The sequence below is a fragment of the Anopheles gambiae genome, chromosome 2 (genome assembly GCF_943734735.2).
Source record: "Anopheles gambiae chromosome 2, idAnoGambNW_F1_1, whole genome shotgun sequence".
Taxonomy (NCBI): Eukaryota; Metazoa; Arthropoda; class Insecta; order Diptera; family Culicidae; genus Anopheles; species Anopheles gambiae.
Window position 1 is genome coordinate 52,037,131 of NC_064601.1, and position 16,872 is coordinate 52,054,002.

Genomic DNA, 16,872 nt, shown 5'->3' on the forward strand with positions numbered 1-16,872 from the left:
GCTTGTATGCGTTTTTGCATTGTGTTATCGTTTCATTGGAACAAAAGACCTGCCGGCGCCATTTTTTGCGAATTTCCTGTTCTTTTGAATGGTACAAAACGGCTCGGTTTTGTTTCTTTCTTGCTTTCTTGCAAACGCTGCCACCATACCTCAAATCGTACAATCTGTATACGCCCATAGCACTTGCGTGACAGCGTTAACCAACACGTGCGTACACACAACACCCGCTTCGAGGGAGAGCAACCGTTGAGCCGCAGCGCTCTCGCGAGAACGCTCTACCGCCGTATTTTCCTGCTCGTGAACCGATCGACGCACACCGCCAGAGAGTGCGTGCGTGCAAGAACCAACCGCTCGGATAACGTAGTATCTTTTCGGTGTGCCACTGGTGTGCTGGTCCCTCCGTAAACGTGCGCGTACAAGTACGTGAGCTCCTCTCCTCTCCCTGCGGTGCTAGCCGAGTGTAGGGCCTTAACCAATTCGTCCCAGCTGTGTGCTATTATATCGTGTGCTGCTTTAGTGCCATATATCAGTGTCTCGTTCACCCTGGTTCTGATCGAAAACATAGACCAGCGCGCGCCTACTGTGTGCTGGCTGGACGAATAGGCGGGCGGGTGTTGTGCAGGAGGGAGAAAACACACAAATTTCGGGGCCCCGCCGCGACACAAGCTCGGAAAACGTATGCATAATATGCACGAGTACGCTGCCCCTACTGGTTTAGCTGTGTTATTTGCATAGATTTATGTGCCCGCTGCCAAAACGTTCACCACCGTCGCCGCCGATCACAGTGCAATTGCTCGGGCCCGTTTCCAAGTGTGTGTGTGTGTGTATGTTTTAGCGCACACATCCACGCACACGCGCACGCACACTTGCTTAGCTTAGTGAACACGGATGCGCGCTCGCTGTACAGTTTTCGGCGAATGTGCGCATGCCCGAACGGGTTTCTTCACGAGCTGTCAGTTAAGTCACACGGGAATGAAGATCGCGATCTCCACTGGAGATCGGTGAACGGCGTACACAGCACGGGAAAACCAGGCATACAATAGCCAAGGAGCCCGCCAAACCACAGCCAACATTCGACAACAAGTGTGAGTTTGCCAGGTGGACGATGAGAAGGGGTGTGTGTCCTGCCGGGCAACGGTGTGTGGTGTATGCGGGTTCTGTGCGCGTTCGTCGAGCGTTAGTGTGTGCACGAGAGTAGTGAAAATTTGGTGAAAATGGTTTACACAAACACATAGGCGTGCGCGCGGGCCAGAACCACCACTTGGCTGGCTGCTGTGAGCCGACCCGTCCATTCCGATACGGAGAAAACAACGGCAATGAAAAAGTAGCGATACGCGGTTCGATATCGAAGCCCCAAGCGCATTCGGTGTGCCATCGACAGTGTGACCAACGGTTTTGGGGGCTTTAATTTCGTTTTAATGACCATTCACAGTAAAATGGACCGTTTCCGGCGTGTGTGCGTGTGCATGTGCGTTTAGCGCGTGGTGTGGAGCTTAAGTGAATCCGGCAGGCTAGTTAATTGATTTGAATAACATTGGCAACGAACCTACCCCGTGCTGTTGGAAGGGTGCTTTGGGGAATCAGCACACAGTATGGGCATATGATCCCGCGTGTCAGTAACATGTCCCCGGCGCATTTAACCCGGGGTTGAATGATGAACGATCGATCCGTATTTTCGTCAGTTTTTCGGCAATGCTGCGAGTAGTTTGGGTCTTATCGCTTTAAGACCGTAATGGATGTAGCATCTCTATCCACATCTCTATGAAGCACTAACCTATGCAACAACAATACAAGGGCCAATAAGGGCCACATTGCGCCAGCGGACCTATACGTGATGCTCTTTAATCATTAAGTGCAAAGTCGAGTGAATTTTGGAGTACGTGGTTGCAACGGCGATCTTGCTGCGATCGACATCTATCCTTCAGCGCATTGTTTATCATTTTTTATTGAGTGAATAATCGAGGGAAGAAGGAGGCACCAACAGTGGTAGCGCCTCCAAACACTTCCTCGACCGTACCTGCACACCAAAGTTATGACCGATTTAGCGGCGAACGCATGTTTTGACGCATTATCAGTGCTGAACAATGTACAACTCGTTGAGAATGGTAAGTACGGCGCTGTTTTTTTTTGGGTGTTCTAAGCTCAGCTGAAGATAAGCGATTGTTAACAAGAGAATTCTGTTGCTCTGTACGATACGGTCAAAAATGTCCTGAACAATTTTGCCATAATGGACTGTTTTTTTTATTATTTAATGACTATAACTACTATAGAAATATGCTTGTTTGCGGTATCTGTTGAATAGCAGTATGGAAAAATAGAGTCAAAGTATAAACAATTGAATTAAAAAAAAAAACATAGCTTAAATCTATAGTAGTTATGACGAAGACACTTTAATTTTGTTATTTTGTAGTTGGATACAACATAATAATAATCACGAGTTTACCTTATTAAATTCTAAGAATTCTGGAATAACGCTGACACGAGCCACAAAATAATGATGTTTTTAACGCTACGTAACGGATTAGAACCATTTAACACAAAAATCTACTATTAAAAGGGCAGATAGCATTTAATATGAAAGTAAGCAAGTTAATTGGTTTAAAATTATCGTATAGATTGTATTTTAATGCACTTCTTTCAATATTGTAGTAGCAACACACCACTATAAATACATTTACCCTAAAGCCGTAGTTTGTTTCTTTACTAATGAGCATCTCGTAAAAACCTTGGCCGCTATACGTTCATCGATAGTCAATTATGAATCATAAAATAAGTTTCATTGTCTCATTTGTACGATTGCCAGTAGTTGTCGCTCGACGTAATACAGCACAATAAATCACAGTCGTGTGAGTGTATCGCATAAAATTGTGAAAAATTTGGTTTCGTCACTGTTACTCTAACTATGTAAAAAGTACTAACTTCTCTAAGAAAATTAGTTGTGTAGATCAGGGTGGTGTCCAAACTACGACCAGCTGACTACATGCGGCCCTCGAGAGCCTTTACAGGGGTTTTCAGGGGTTCTCATAATTTTGGGACACTTTATTGACTCTTGGACACTTGTCTCTTTCTTAAGAGAGCTGAAGTTTATCTAGCGAGACGCGAACCATTCTACGGCATACTTTATTGGGCCCTAACGCTCATTTGGCTCATATGTCGAATAAGACCAACATCAGATTAGGGGGATTCTGAAATATTACATTCTCTGAGACATTACATTCAATTACCCACAAATATACACCTGAGTGGGGATACCCATACTAGAAAATCAGTAAGATAAGCCACTTTCCCAAACACGATCGAAGCGGGAACGGGAAATATTGTACTTTATTGTACGCATCACTGAATAGAACGCAAATGAAATAAATTAAAGTAACCATTGTATCTGGACAACTTCAACTATCGATCAGCTTCGATCGCGTTTTGGAAAATGGCTCAATATTAGAAAAAGCAAGGAACTGCATAAGAAAATTAAAAAGAGGTTTGGAAACTGAGGAAACCATTGATCTGACTGATTCTTTAAAGCGATGACTCAAATTTATAAAAAAAAACTACCTAAGCATGAGGTACTCTGACGGCCTTTCATTTGCTTGTACTAGAAGCAGCAAAAAAATAAAAATAATTTTGATCTTAATTAAATTGGTCACATGAACAAAGTGGTTTTTGATTAATGCATGCAAAATTACAAGAAAACAAGAACTTGTTTTGTCAAAAATATTGAATCCCGTATTTTAGTATATAAGGCCCTCCCCCCTAATGAATAATTCAATAATTTTGAAACTATTTTTTTCTTTCAGTTTTACAAAAATCAAAAACAACTTTGTCTATGTGACCAATTTGGTTCAGATAATTTTTGTTGTTCTTTTCGTGTTTGCAGTATTTATGAATTTGAATCACCAGATTACAGAATCAGTCAAATCAAGACCATGACTATAGTTGTATGTAATCGAATCTAATGTCTCACTAGTAATCAAAAATTAGTACTTATCCATTAGTATCACTACTCGTATATAACGACCCCTTTAATGTGATGTTGATAATTTAAAAAAAGGAGTCGTTCAACACGTTAAAATACGGTATTTGGAATTTACAATGTACCTGTCCAAAAAAGGGTGCCCTTGATTTCAAATCCATTTGCATAACGTTCACATCCCGTAAGAAAGATTCAAAAGAGTGTCCTAAATTACGAGAATCCCTGCATACCCCTGTAATGCATGCGGCGTGTGATTTGACTTAGTAAAGTTTAAATTAAATATTTTATTATTGCGACCATTTTTTACATTTTTTTTTTTCAAGACGAAAATCAAGCTTCAATAATAGAAAGCTGTTAAAATTTGATATGTTCAGTTCTTACGATTTGTCGACTGTATTACGGCTCTGCCCCTATGTCCAATTAGTACTTTATTATCAAAACAGGATTTCAACGTTCAACCATTAGCTAAAAGTAACGTCAAAACGGCCCTCAACAATGATAATTTCGAAGCAATGCGGCCTTTGAACTGAAAAGTATGGAGATCCCTGGTATAGATCATTAGCGTATGGCACATACAGTTCCTTTTCCAATTTATTGTTTCATTGCTCCATACGCTGCTAAACAGCATACAGCTCAATTATTTGCAAATAGATAACATAACAACAGATGCGACAAACAAAAACCCTTTCACAATTAGAATCTATTATTTGTTCCATTCGGTTGCAAATCGTACATTATTGCTGGATGACACATAAAAAAACATCTGCCTCGCATTACTTTTTCTCAGCCTCATCCAATGTATATGTGTGTTGCTCCCATTTGCATGCTCATCCGTAATACTACAGCACCTCTAATACTGCGATGCTCAAAACAACCGAACCCTCTCGTATAGGAGAGCTCCTATGTGTATGTGTGTATGTTTTTTTCTTCAATTTTCCCATCCCTCACCTATAAGTCTCCTGCTGGCGGAGGAAAGAGGGGGGGGGGGGGGGGTGTTTTTTTTGGTATAGAGAATTTTCTTTACGAGTTGCGCAGCTAGTGAAAATCTCACCAATATTGTGAAAGCAACTTTAATGTTTTCCTTCTTATACTAACCCTTGATAGCCAGATGTGTATGGGGATAAGAGTTTTGTAAAGACACTATTTAAGTAGATCAATCCTTGTGTTGTCATATGAGCTTGTGTGATATACTAAAAAATAATTAATTATAAATATTCCAACAATTAATTTAAAAAAAAAAAACAAAAATTATAATTACACTGTACAAAAAAAAAATTCTACAAAAACACAAAACTTAATTGCCTTTACCCATTTACAGTCCATCATGATCTTGAAAAGAAAACTGTTTGAACTAGATTTGTGTTAGTTTGTTTACTAATCATCGCATAATCAAGGGTTAATATGCCTTTGACGGGTGCGTATGGGTGCGCAAGGAATGTAATTAATCTGCCATAAACGCAAGCGCAAGGGTTCTGTGTGTGTGTGTGCATGTGGATAAGGGGGGAGACGGTGGGGGTGCATGAGTCAAATAGACAATGTTTCATTTCCCGTCGCCCTTTCCTGTGCGGGCATCCTTTCCCCTTCGTGCTATTTCCCTGCATCACAACTGTGAATGAGCATCAGATACAGCAGTGGGTGTGTGAGTTTGTGTGTGTTTACGCATGTATGGGTGGGTAGGATCGCGTACGCAAATATTCTGTCACAGTTACGCTTTCACGCACACGATCTTTCTTCGATGGTGGCGAGAGCGAAAGAAAGGGAGAGGAGAAAGAGAGAGCGAGAGAGCGCGCTCCGCAGCATCCCAGAATGGTGAAGGTGTGTGCGGGCCCGATCCTCGCTATGATCGTCGCCCGTGAGAGCTATCGCCAGAGCGCGGGCCTATGCGGCGCCAGACTAGCTAGTAGCGCTCTTAGTGTAGTCGTAGTCGCTGGCTGGCCCTGTTGGTGGCTGGTGCGTTGCTGCTGGTCCAACCGTGCTTATCCTTTTCAAGGCCCTGGAATCGGCCGGAGAGTATCTGTGTGTGTGTGCGTGTGCGTGCGCGCAGCTCTCTCGGTGATTCTGTGCTGCCGTAGTAGCGGCGGCCTGGCTTTAAGAGTGACCATTCACCAACCGCACGCATTCTGATTCATTCCGTTTTGCTACGTTCCGTTTCGTTTCATCCACCCGCCGTGAAATACGCGACTTCCTGTTGCTGTGTGGGGCACCCTACGAACAACAACGAAAATATCCCACTGTGCACCTGTTCCGGAACGCATCCTGTACCACCAACCCCCCTCTCCGTATGGCCACGGTGTCGCGTTAAATGTTAACACCCACTGTCGACGACGACAACGACGACGACGACTGATCGATCATCCGTCGGAACACGGAACACGTTGCTGCCTTCTGTCCGGATCTTGCAACCGACCGGGCCACATCACACCGTCCGTTGTTGCATCGTTGTGTGTGTGCGTGTGTGTATGTGTATTTGCCACAATGATCCTAGTGTGCAGCATCTGCGGGGCATCGCATTACACCCAAAACTGTCCAGAATACGCCAAAGGCGATCATGTAAGTACCGTTTTTGTGTGTTTTACTCCGTAGATCACATCCGAGGCAGTGTTGTAGAAAGGAAATTTCGATTAGAAAAAAAAAACATCGTACGTGTGTAAGTGTCTGTGTGATGGTTGCACATTGCACCTGTGTTATCATGTTCGTTCGCTCTATCTCAAACTCTGCTGGAAAAACAACCATTAAAAGAAAAAGAAATGAAAAACATGATCGTACAGTGAAATAGAATGGTGAATGAAAATGTGGTGACAGGTGAACTCCGATTCCCCGGGAGCAGAAACGTGTCCACCGATTTTGACACGTTTGACAATCCCGCACGGGTCAAAACCATGCGGTAGGGTCTGGCGCGAAATGTATTCCTTTTATGGAAGAAAACTCAATCTCTATGTCTCACCATCATCATCATCAACACCACCACCACCCATACGCTCTTGCGTGTGTGTCGTGGGCCCGACCGACCGACCGACCGACCAGTCGCTCTTCTGGTGTGTTTTGTAAGCTCGTGATTGTGTACGCGCGTGTGTGCAGCACACTTCCGCCCATGCAGCAAAGGAACGTCTCGTGCTCTCCCATACAATCCTTTTGCGGGGCAGAACCCTATTTTGCGGACGAAATCTCCAACATCCAGCTGTTGGCTGGAGGAGAAGGTGCCAAGCGCAGTTAGCAGAATGTGCACTTTCTCCGATTAAATTATATAATTTACGCATTTTATAATGTCCATGACAACACACACATGTGCGCAATCCGGTGCTGTTTTCGGTACATGTCTGCGCAGTGCGCTCTCGCGCCGTGTCCAAATCGTGCTAGCGGATAGGGTTCGAACCTCCTGTTGGATGGATGATGATGATGATGTTGATGATGATGATGATTGCTGACGGATAAAGAGAGTAGAGAAGGGCCGAAAGACGACACACAGACCACTGGTTTAAAAGAATGGTCAGGAACATACGGCCCACGGTACAGAGAACCTCCTCCCACAGGTATGGTTGGCAGGGTTGAGTGGAGGTGGGTGGTGATGGTGGAGAAAAAAAGTCAATATTTTTATCCTCAACAGCACACACACACACGCGCGCGTATGCTGTGCGAGTACAACTACAGTTAGAAGAGAGGCACGGAAAACTGTGCGTGTACATGTGTAGGCACGGGAAAATCATGTGCAAGTATTGGTGGAAAACGTCGGATCCGTCATGTAAGATTGAGCAAGTGCTCGTGGTAGCAAGGGAGAGAGAGAGAGAGAGGGAGAGAGTCACACAGCGAGGATCATGAGCAGGAAAAACTAAGAGAAAACAGGAGAATGCCAGAGAGGAACAACTGTATGGAAAACACATTGTATTTTGGCTGAGATTGAAGACGGTAAGAGACGTCTGGTGGACGACAACTGCGACCACTTTGCAAATGGTCTGATCGGATCGCAACCCGGTGGGCGGGGGGTGGTAAAGGGCAGCAGCACTCTATGTTTTGGTGTGCAACATCATATTACACACTACTGGCCTCTGCTGCCCACTCCTACCACTCTTCACCCCACCCTCTATTTGTCAATGGACGGACCTCCCATCATCATTTGTCGATTGCGTGGCAGGGATTTTCCGACATTTTTCATTTAATGAATTGGTGTCAGTCGTAGGGTTGTAGGGGAAACCACACATACACACACACATACACGCAGAAACGCATGATCAGCAAAATAGTGCAGCTGTATATTATGTTGCGATACGACAGCATGGCAGGAATTTTCCAGCACACATCATGCTCCAAAAACATTCACACTGCAGTTCCGATGCCTCTGTCTCTCGCGCTCTCTCTTTCTCTCTTGCGCCAGAATAGATCAGTTAAACAATGGCAGTGCAAAAATAATCTATGTTTTGGTTATTACTATTTATACTTATCATATTCTCGGTTTCGCTTTCGAACGCCTTCCAGGTTAAGGATAAGCCCGCGCTTAACCTTTCAAGGTCGTCGGTTCCGAACGGCCTGCTGATAATGGAAACGCAGACGGGCAGCTGTGTCGTGACGTCGCAAAAGTTTGCCAAGGGAACCCGGTTCGGGCCGCTGCTTGCCCAGAAGTCCTACGTTCCGATCAAGAATATTCCATTCCCGCTCGTACTGTTTGCCGGACCGTACCTCCAGCAGCAGCCGCAGCAGGACGAGTACAGCAGCGATCTGCAGGCCCTGTTCAGCAGCAGCCGCAACATCTACCTGGACACACGCAACGAGTCCAAGTGCAACTGGATGATCCACGTTAATCTGGCACGGTTTTCCAACGAGCAGAATCTTATTTGTTATCAGGTAAGACAAAATACACACACACATACGCTCCCGTATGTCCTAGCGTGAACTCAAGAGCGAGGGCAACCATCACCAACTCCGAGGGGGAACTGGTAGAGGCGTTATCACAAAATTTGTAACACCGATTGCACAGCCGTGCGTGCTGGTGAGGAGAGGAGGTGTAGGGCGTTTGTATATTTTCCCCATGCCTCCGATTGCTTATCATTAGTACGCGATCGGGGAATGTAGTATGAAGGGAATGCTCCAAACAATTGTAATTAATGTGTTGTTGGCTTATCTTCAAATAGTCGTTTAAAGCGGATTAGCTACGGCTGAAGAATGTTCGGCTGTTCCATACTGACAAATCCATACACTTCGCACGCCTTCGTAATAATGTGTTTCAATGTATTGAATGTTGTCTCATTTTAGGAAAACGATGAAATCTACTACACCGCTGTGAAGGATATCGAGCTGGGAGATATACTACGGGTGTGGTACTCGCGTAACTACGCGGCCAAGATCGGTGCCTCAATGCTGGAACCCAGCCCGTACGACATCTGTACAAACATACTCCGTTCTGTCAGCATGGATTACGGTTTCGATTTGGAGAAGAACAGCCACAACAGCAGCGTCCTGCTCGACGATGTATACAGTCGTCCGTCCGTAACGGTTGGGCACGGTGGCAGTTCTGGGCGTAGCACGGCAACACACAGCAATATCGGAAGCGGCGGATATGGCAGTACAAACACGTTCTCCACAAATGGAGCTTCCTCCGGTACGTCAACGCTGATGCTTTCATCTGCTGCCTTCGATGAGCAAACATTACTGCACGGCTTTGGTGGTGGAAGCAGCAGCAGCATCGTGGGAGCAGATTCGATCGACATCGACAGTAATAACAACAGCAACAGCTTCTGCATGGACACCGACAATGGTGCGATCGGGAAGGGCGGCGTGGGCTCTCCTACTTCGACCACGATGACGTACGACACTGTTTCGCTGCCACCGATCGACAGTTTGATGAAAACGACATCGCCAAAATACTCAACCTCCGCATCGCAGCAGCACATCTTCGACATGGATTTGCTGGATTCAGGAGTATCGGCGAACATGACCGATCTGGTGGATGATTATTTCAACACTTCCTCGCTTATGCATTCTAGTCATCATGAGCCACACCATCATCATCATCACCATCATCATCATCATGATCATTTTCTCGATTTTCACGATATTCAACCACATCCGCATCAAATGCTGCAGGACCAGCAACATCAACAGCAGCAGCAGCAGCAGCAGCAGCTACAGCAACATGCCGGAGGAATGATCTCTTCGTTGCACCTGGAAGCAACCAACGAACAACGGCCGCTGCAGAGGCACGTTTACTCAACGGAACAAATGTCGCCAGTACAAACCCATAGCCATCAGCATCAACAGCTGCACCATCCACAGCAGCAGCAGCAGCAGCCACACCTGATGGGACAGATAGCAGCTCCAGAGACCGAGTTCCAGTGCCTACCGAACGATACACTTAGTCCGGCGGATCTGATCAACATTTCTCTCGGTGCCAGTGACATCAACATAGCGTTCGAAACGGACTTTGCAGATGCAGGAATTACCGACGGCACGCATCATCTGTTAAGCTACGATAGGGGAACCGATGTAGCAGATGGTGGTGCATTCGGCGATGGTACCGATTTCGATCTATTGGGCTCAGCCCATTCTGTGCACGAACATGACGCCCATTCGGATAAGCTTCATAGCCGGTTTTCATCGTCCTCCGATTCGCTAATCACACTAAACGATTCGGTCCACGGGGGAGCCATCGCAATACCGACACCACCTGCGGCGGACATTGCAGGCCAGGCCACCGCAATGGAGATGGAGACGGACAAAAAGTATGTCTGCGAAGTGTGTCTGCGCAAGTACATGACCAAATCGAACCTCGACAAGCACGTGCGCAAACACAACCTCTACCTGTGCGTATTCTGCATGAAGCTCTTCCAGCAGGCGGAGGAACTGAAGGACCACGAATGCAGCGAGCGCAAATCCAAAACCGCTTACCTGCACTGTCCAAAGTGTCTGAAGGTGCTGTCCAACTCGTGGTCATTGCAAAGGCATATGAAAATACACAAAGATCTCGCGCAGGATGAGTCAGCCATGGTGGCGGCCGTTGAGCAGTTGGAAAAGTTGACCAGCGATGGAACGACCGGTTCGAAGCTGTCGTCAACTTCATTCGAAGATTTGTCCAATCCTGCACCGCTGGATGATTTAAAACCGTGCATGGAAACACTAGAAGCTACGCTGGCAGCAACGCAAGGCGATGAGAAAAATGATGCTCACGATGCGGCAGTGTCTACGCAGCAAGGCCATCCTCCATTGCTAACGGAAGCGGAAATAAAAAAAGAGCCGCAGTGTTCGGGAAATGGCGGCGGGTCGACTCCCGCCTCACCCCTTACCACCGTACCAAGCGTGCCGAGTATCACGCCCAGCATTATCCCAATCACCAACATGAGCTCGAGCCAGGATATGATTACGAACGTGCAGGCAGCAAACGGAAAGCAACTGTACAAGTGCATTGTCTGCTCCAAGCTATTCAAAAATCCTAACGCACTCGAAAAACATCTCCGCAAGGTGCACACCGTTTATACCGTGTCTAATGATCACAAATCGGAGAAGAAGGTACTGAGCCAGTTGAACCAGAAGAAGACGTCACCGATAAAACCGGCCATTGCCAAGGCACTAGCCACGAAACTGTCACAAAAAAGCAAAAAGCAGGAAGAAATGGCTGCGGCCGCTGCAGCCGCTGCCGCCGCCGCAGCCGCCGCCGCAGCTGCTACATCATCCTGTTCGCTTGAACCACCACTATCGTCCGATGGAAGTTTGAAGCAAACGCATCACGGTACACTGGCAGTACAATCGCCCGCAGCACTGTCCACAGAACACGGTGGGCAGCAGCCGCGGGCGTACAGCAAAAAGAAACATCCGGCGGGAAGTATTAGCGATGGTGGAAGAAGAACGACTCTTGACGGTGTGTACAGCTGCAACAGTAACGCTGTGCCAATTTCCGGAGCTCAGATTGTGGGTATCAACAGCACAATCACTAGTGTGAGGATAACCGATCCACTGTTACCGGCCGGTACGGGGGAAGGCGGCGGCACAGCGGGAGGACCACACGATGTAACTGGATCGATAGTCAACGGAGCTGCTGCACAGACGGCGGCACCACCATCGTCCTCCACTGCGGGCAAATCGCACAGTATCATCATCATATCGAATGTGGAACTTACCAAAAACAATCTGATCGATACTAGTCAACTGTTTCTTAACCAAAGCGCATCTCACGGCTCCGGAACTGGCAGCAGCAATGGCATCAACGCATTGGGAAACAAAATCGACCTTAAAGTATTAAGCTCTACAGACAAACTACCGAAGCTGGTGCCTATTTCCAGCCATCATCACCATCATCATCATCATCAGCATGGTCAGCTGTTTCATCATCATCAGCAGCAGCACCAGCAGCAGAATCAGATTGTTGGGGCTGCATTAGGTGGTACGGCAACATTGCAACTTTCCGGTGCGACCATTATGGTTCCCTCGACTATGACGGCAGACAACATTAAACACGAAAACGTTATTGCTGCACCATCAGTGAGCATAGCTACCGACGATGGCAGTCTGTCTGATGGGCAACGCTTTCTGAACGGAAGTATACTCGCGACAACGGGCTCCTCCACTTCTTTAATTGGACAAAACTCGGCAATGCTCACACTCTCCACTGTTTCGGTGGGCGAAACGAACGGTTCGGCAAACATGGGTGGTGTTGCGGAGGATGTCAACACGGCTGATAAGCAGCGACTGTCCGGTAAAAGTAATACCGGTTCACATCAGGACGACTTGTCGGTAAGTGCAAACCTGCTTCCTTTGGCAGTGACAGCGATCGAGAAAGCTTTTACAGCGATTAAAAAGTAACAATTTTGTATGTCTTTGTGTGTGTGTGTGTACTCAACTAAACCCCTGTTAGTGTGTCGAAGCCAACAGCTTTACTAACAAATATTATTCTATTACCTTTCTCGATCCGCAACCATCGCAAACGTGGCTTTATGTGTAAATGGCTTCTGTATGCTTCACCAACTGCAAATACTCTGCGCTTCGCGTTGCATAGGACGATCGCGAATGCACACTGACACCCGATGAGGCTTGCAATATGCAAACAGCGCAAACGTTTCCCTGCGACGAATGTGATCGTGTATTTTGTAAGGTAATGCAAAAATTTCAAGCTGTTTTCGATCCTTATTTTCGTCTCGTTGCTTTTTGCATCATTGCTACCAGTAAAATTTGTATTTAATTTGATCATCATCATTCAGGTGTGTGTGTTTAACATCTGTTTCAACGCCACATGATCCGCTCTTACACGGTGGCCCTCAAGCGTACTAATTCGTTCTAATTTTCATCCGTCGCAGAATTACCAGCTAAAGCGACACATGGAAATACATGACAGTGTGTACTACACCTGCCCATACTGTGATCGCGGTCCGCTGAAAGCTAAGGCCTCTCTTCGCAAGCATCTGTACAACGCACATGCCGATCGGGCGCCCCCGAAGGAGCAAATAAACAAATTCATCACCACCCTCGTCGTAACGGATGAAAAGGTACTTCGCGAGCTCGCAATGAAGAACGAGCGCAAAATTCGCAACAAGAGTGCCAAAATGCAGGCCAAACTAATTCACCAACAACAGCAACAAGAGCAGCAGGTGCAGCAACAACAACAGCAACAACAGCAGCATCAGCAGCATCAGCAACAACAACAACACTTACAAAGTACGACCACAGTAGACATCTCATCACCAAGCGACAATTTTGCATGCTCGTCACCTGGGCCCATTCCAACAGAAGATGGTGGTGGTGGTATCATTCTGTATGAAAACGAGTTATCAGAATCAGTTTTGAGCGATCAGGTTGAAGATATGCTTACATTCAAAACCATCTTCCCGGCCGAGGATGGCGGCGGTAGCATTGGTGAGTCCTCCATCGATCAGATGGATCATATCGTGCTGGAACACTGCGATCAAAGCAGCACGTGCAGTAGCAGTAACCTTGCCAACGATCTTACAACCAACCATGTGCGGAGCCATGAGGATAAGAAACGGAAAGCTTGTGTGGTGGACGGTCGAGAACTGCAGCGGCTACAGCATCAAATGCAAGGTCATCGGACGACCGGCGGTGGTGGTATGCACAGTCCCGTGGACGGTAAGCGTATGAAGACCGGTAGCTCTTCCGCTGGCACTAGTGGTGGAGCTGGTGCTCGTACAAGTGGATTCAACAGAACAATCACTAGCAGCAGCTGTACTACTGACGAAGCCTATGGCAATAATTCGCTGCAGGAGAGCGGCCACAACAATAGCGCCAGCGTGTCGGCAGTTGCAGCTTCATCGCTCAATGGCACCGGCAATGCGCTTCGATATTTACGCAAAAATCAATTAGCCTCTCATTCACCTACGGCGGCGACGTCGAGCACCGTAATTGATTTGGTCGCACCGAGCGCTTCATCGTCCCAGCAGCACGCGGCGGCACACAGCAACGGCAGTAATCATCCGGAAGGCCCAGCTGGACCGCACCAAAGCTATGCGCACCAGAGCAATAGTAGTGTCGCTACTGCACTGGACGGAAGCGGACAGCTCAATTTGGACAGCCTGTTCGGGAACATATCGATCGACAACTATGAGTTCGATGATAACGCCACCATTCAGTCGTTTAGTTTAATTGAGGAAAAGTTTAAAACATCGTTCGACCAGATCCAGGAAAAACTTGACGCCGAGCTACCGTTCGGTGAGGAGCAGATCAAGTGGCAAAACAATATCATGACAAATGATTCATCAAACGATATCGGGGACAAGCTGCTGACCGGGGAAGGTAACATAATGCTGATATAGCTTCTCCAAAAGGCTATTCGAATGACACCTCTGACTAAAAGTGTTGCTTATCACACAACTTAACCAAGTGCTGCAGAGAGACCACACGGGCTGCATCGAAGGGGAGAGGTTTCGTTGTGTTACTAAGTTAGTTCGCTCTATTGGTGGTAGTCGGCCTGACTCTAAATGAATTGGTTGATTTGAATTTCCATCGAATTTTGCTATATTCAGTACGCGAGTTGTAAAAGTTTTATATAATTTCTTACATAGTTTTGTAGCAGGCAACGGTTATAACGCATCATCTTTGACAAGTTGCTTATTTATTTGAAATATTTATTCATTTTGTTCATAATCAAAGTTGTTTTGCATTAAGTGGTTCCTTGTTTATTACGAATTTCTTACGTACCATCAACAAATCCAACAGCGAGACGTATAGGAACTTTTTGTTTTAAATTTTGAATTAATTCATAATACCCAGCTATTTATTAACCGTCACTATAATTTAATGTATTTTTAAGAATTGTGTTTCTCTCTCTCTCTCTCTCTCTCTCTCTCTCTCTCTCTCTCTCTCTCTCTCTCTCTCTCTCTCTCTCTCAATGAAATGTATGCTTTAATTTTCTTGCCATTTTCATTTGTTTTTGTACAGTATAAAACAATCACAAAAAAGGATTCGATTAAGTAATAATTGACACGTTATTTCAACGCTAAAATAACTTTAAGAAGTAGAATTTGCAAATCCACGTTGCTGGAGGCAAACTAAAACCCTGCGTGTGTGCGTGTGTGATTTTTTGATAGCTAATTTTTGTCCTCTGTTCCAACACGTTATTCAATAATCCTTCGTTTCGGTTAATGACTCTAGTCGACAGGGAGTGAGCTAACGAATGAGCAGCGGAAATGAACAGATGCTTAATGTTAAGGATCAATATTTATAACTGTTTACACCGAGATTTTGATCTGCATCGACAATTACCCTAGCAAAAAGTGCCAAAGCGGTGTGATAATGGAGTTCATACAAAAGGTAAACTGCAATGCACTTACTATCCTACTTGAACCACCAGTTCGCTCTGGGATGCAGTGAAGGGAAACGGATGGGCGAAACTTAACTTGACTGAAAGTTTTTAAGCATAATGCAGAAGAAACAAATCATTAAAAACCTATTGTTTAACGTACATAGCTATCATACCAAACTGAATTCGAGGAGATCTATGAGTCGTTTAGAAAACGATCCCATCCATCTCACAGTGGTCTATCGCCAGAGGGAACCACTAGTGGCTATATAAGTTACACTAATTTCTATCTATTTATTTGAGTTAATGTACCAGTTATTGTTCGATGGTCCCGTTTCTTGGTTTGTGTGGTTAACTACTACTAGCTGGAACAAATACCGTACACATTGCGTATACCAAAATGAAATTGTTCGACTATCAGAAGATGTGTCTCCAACTAGCGGGAAGCGTAACGGAAGCCAAAGTTTTCATCCATGAATTGAATTTTCTTTCTTACTTTGATTTATGAACTATTGTAACGTTTGCTTAATACAACGATATCTTAAGTAAATTAATAAATATACAGAAACGTGCTTTTTTGTTTACAATTAAAAAAACTACCGCATTAAAAAGTTTTCTTTACAGCCTTTACAATGCCGAACAATGTGTGCTGCAAAAGTATTAACCGTAGAGTTGGCAACCAGATTAACACACGTAAGTTGCCAACCGACATACCCGTTTTGACCCCACCCCACACGTTTTGACGCAAAAAATTAACGGTTTTCAGAGGTAAACAATGTTTTCTATATTTTAATGCTGTAAGCAAGTAATCTCGAATACATATTTTCTTCTATTTCATTTATCCATGAAGTTTTTTCATTTTATGATAAATTTAACGGTCAAATTGAAATTTGGAATCGCTTGAATTTGACTCGAAAATAAGCACAATACGAAAAGAGGAAGAAGAGAAACGTCATTCTCCATACAAAATGTATGGAATACCCGGGTATGCTGGTTGCCAACTTACGTGATAAAGTTTAAAATAAATCAAAATAAAATACTTACAGGCTGTTTAAAATTACAATTTATGCACCAAAAAATCAGAAATTAAAAGTTGGGAGACAACGGAAAATATCAGGTCAATAAAAGCAATGAATCAAAAGTGATTTAAGTTTAAAGTTAAAAAAATACC

General features: G+C 45.2%; 1 protein-coding gene across 2 annotated transcripts; it reads left to right on the plus strand.

Moving 5' to 3' along the window:
- Positions 1-320: 320 nt before the first annotated feature.
- On the plus strand, positions 321-16,273 carry LOC11175651 (uncharacterized). Of its 2 annotated transcripts, XM_061650199.1 has the most exons (6): positions 321-2,105; positions 6,456-6,520; positions 8,441-8,806; positions 9,215-12,685; positions 12,948-13,043; positions 13,246-16,273. In XM_061650199.1, the coding sequence occupies exons 1-6, from the start codon at positions 2,033-2,035 to the stop codon at positions 14,713-14,715; spliced, it is 5,541 nt and encodes a 1,846-aa protein (XP_061506183.1). In that variant the 5' UTR covers positions 321-2,032; the 3' UTR covers positions 14,716-16,273. The 2 variants fall into 2 exon arrangements, with proteins under 2 accessions (XP_061506183.1, XP_061506184.1); XM_061650200.1 differs by lacking the exon at positions 12,948-13,043.
- Positions 16,274-16,872: the final 599 nt, after the last annotated feature.

Coding starts and splice junctions, on each gene's coding strand:
- LOC11175651 (XM_061650199.1), top strand. CDS start 2,033: ATGACCGATTTAGCGGCGAACGCATGTTTTGACGCATTATCAGTGCTG. Junction 6,521..8,440: donor AATACGCCAAAGGCGATCAT/GTAAGTACCGTT, acceptor AACGCCTTCCAG/GTTAAGGATAAGCCCGCGCT. Junction 8,807..9,214: donor AGAATCTTATTTGTTATCAG/GTAAGACAAAAT, acceptor GTCTCATTTTAG/GAAAACGATGAAATCTACTA.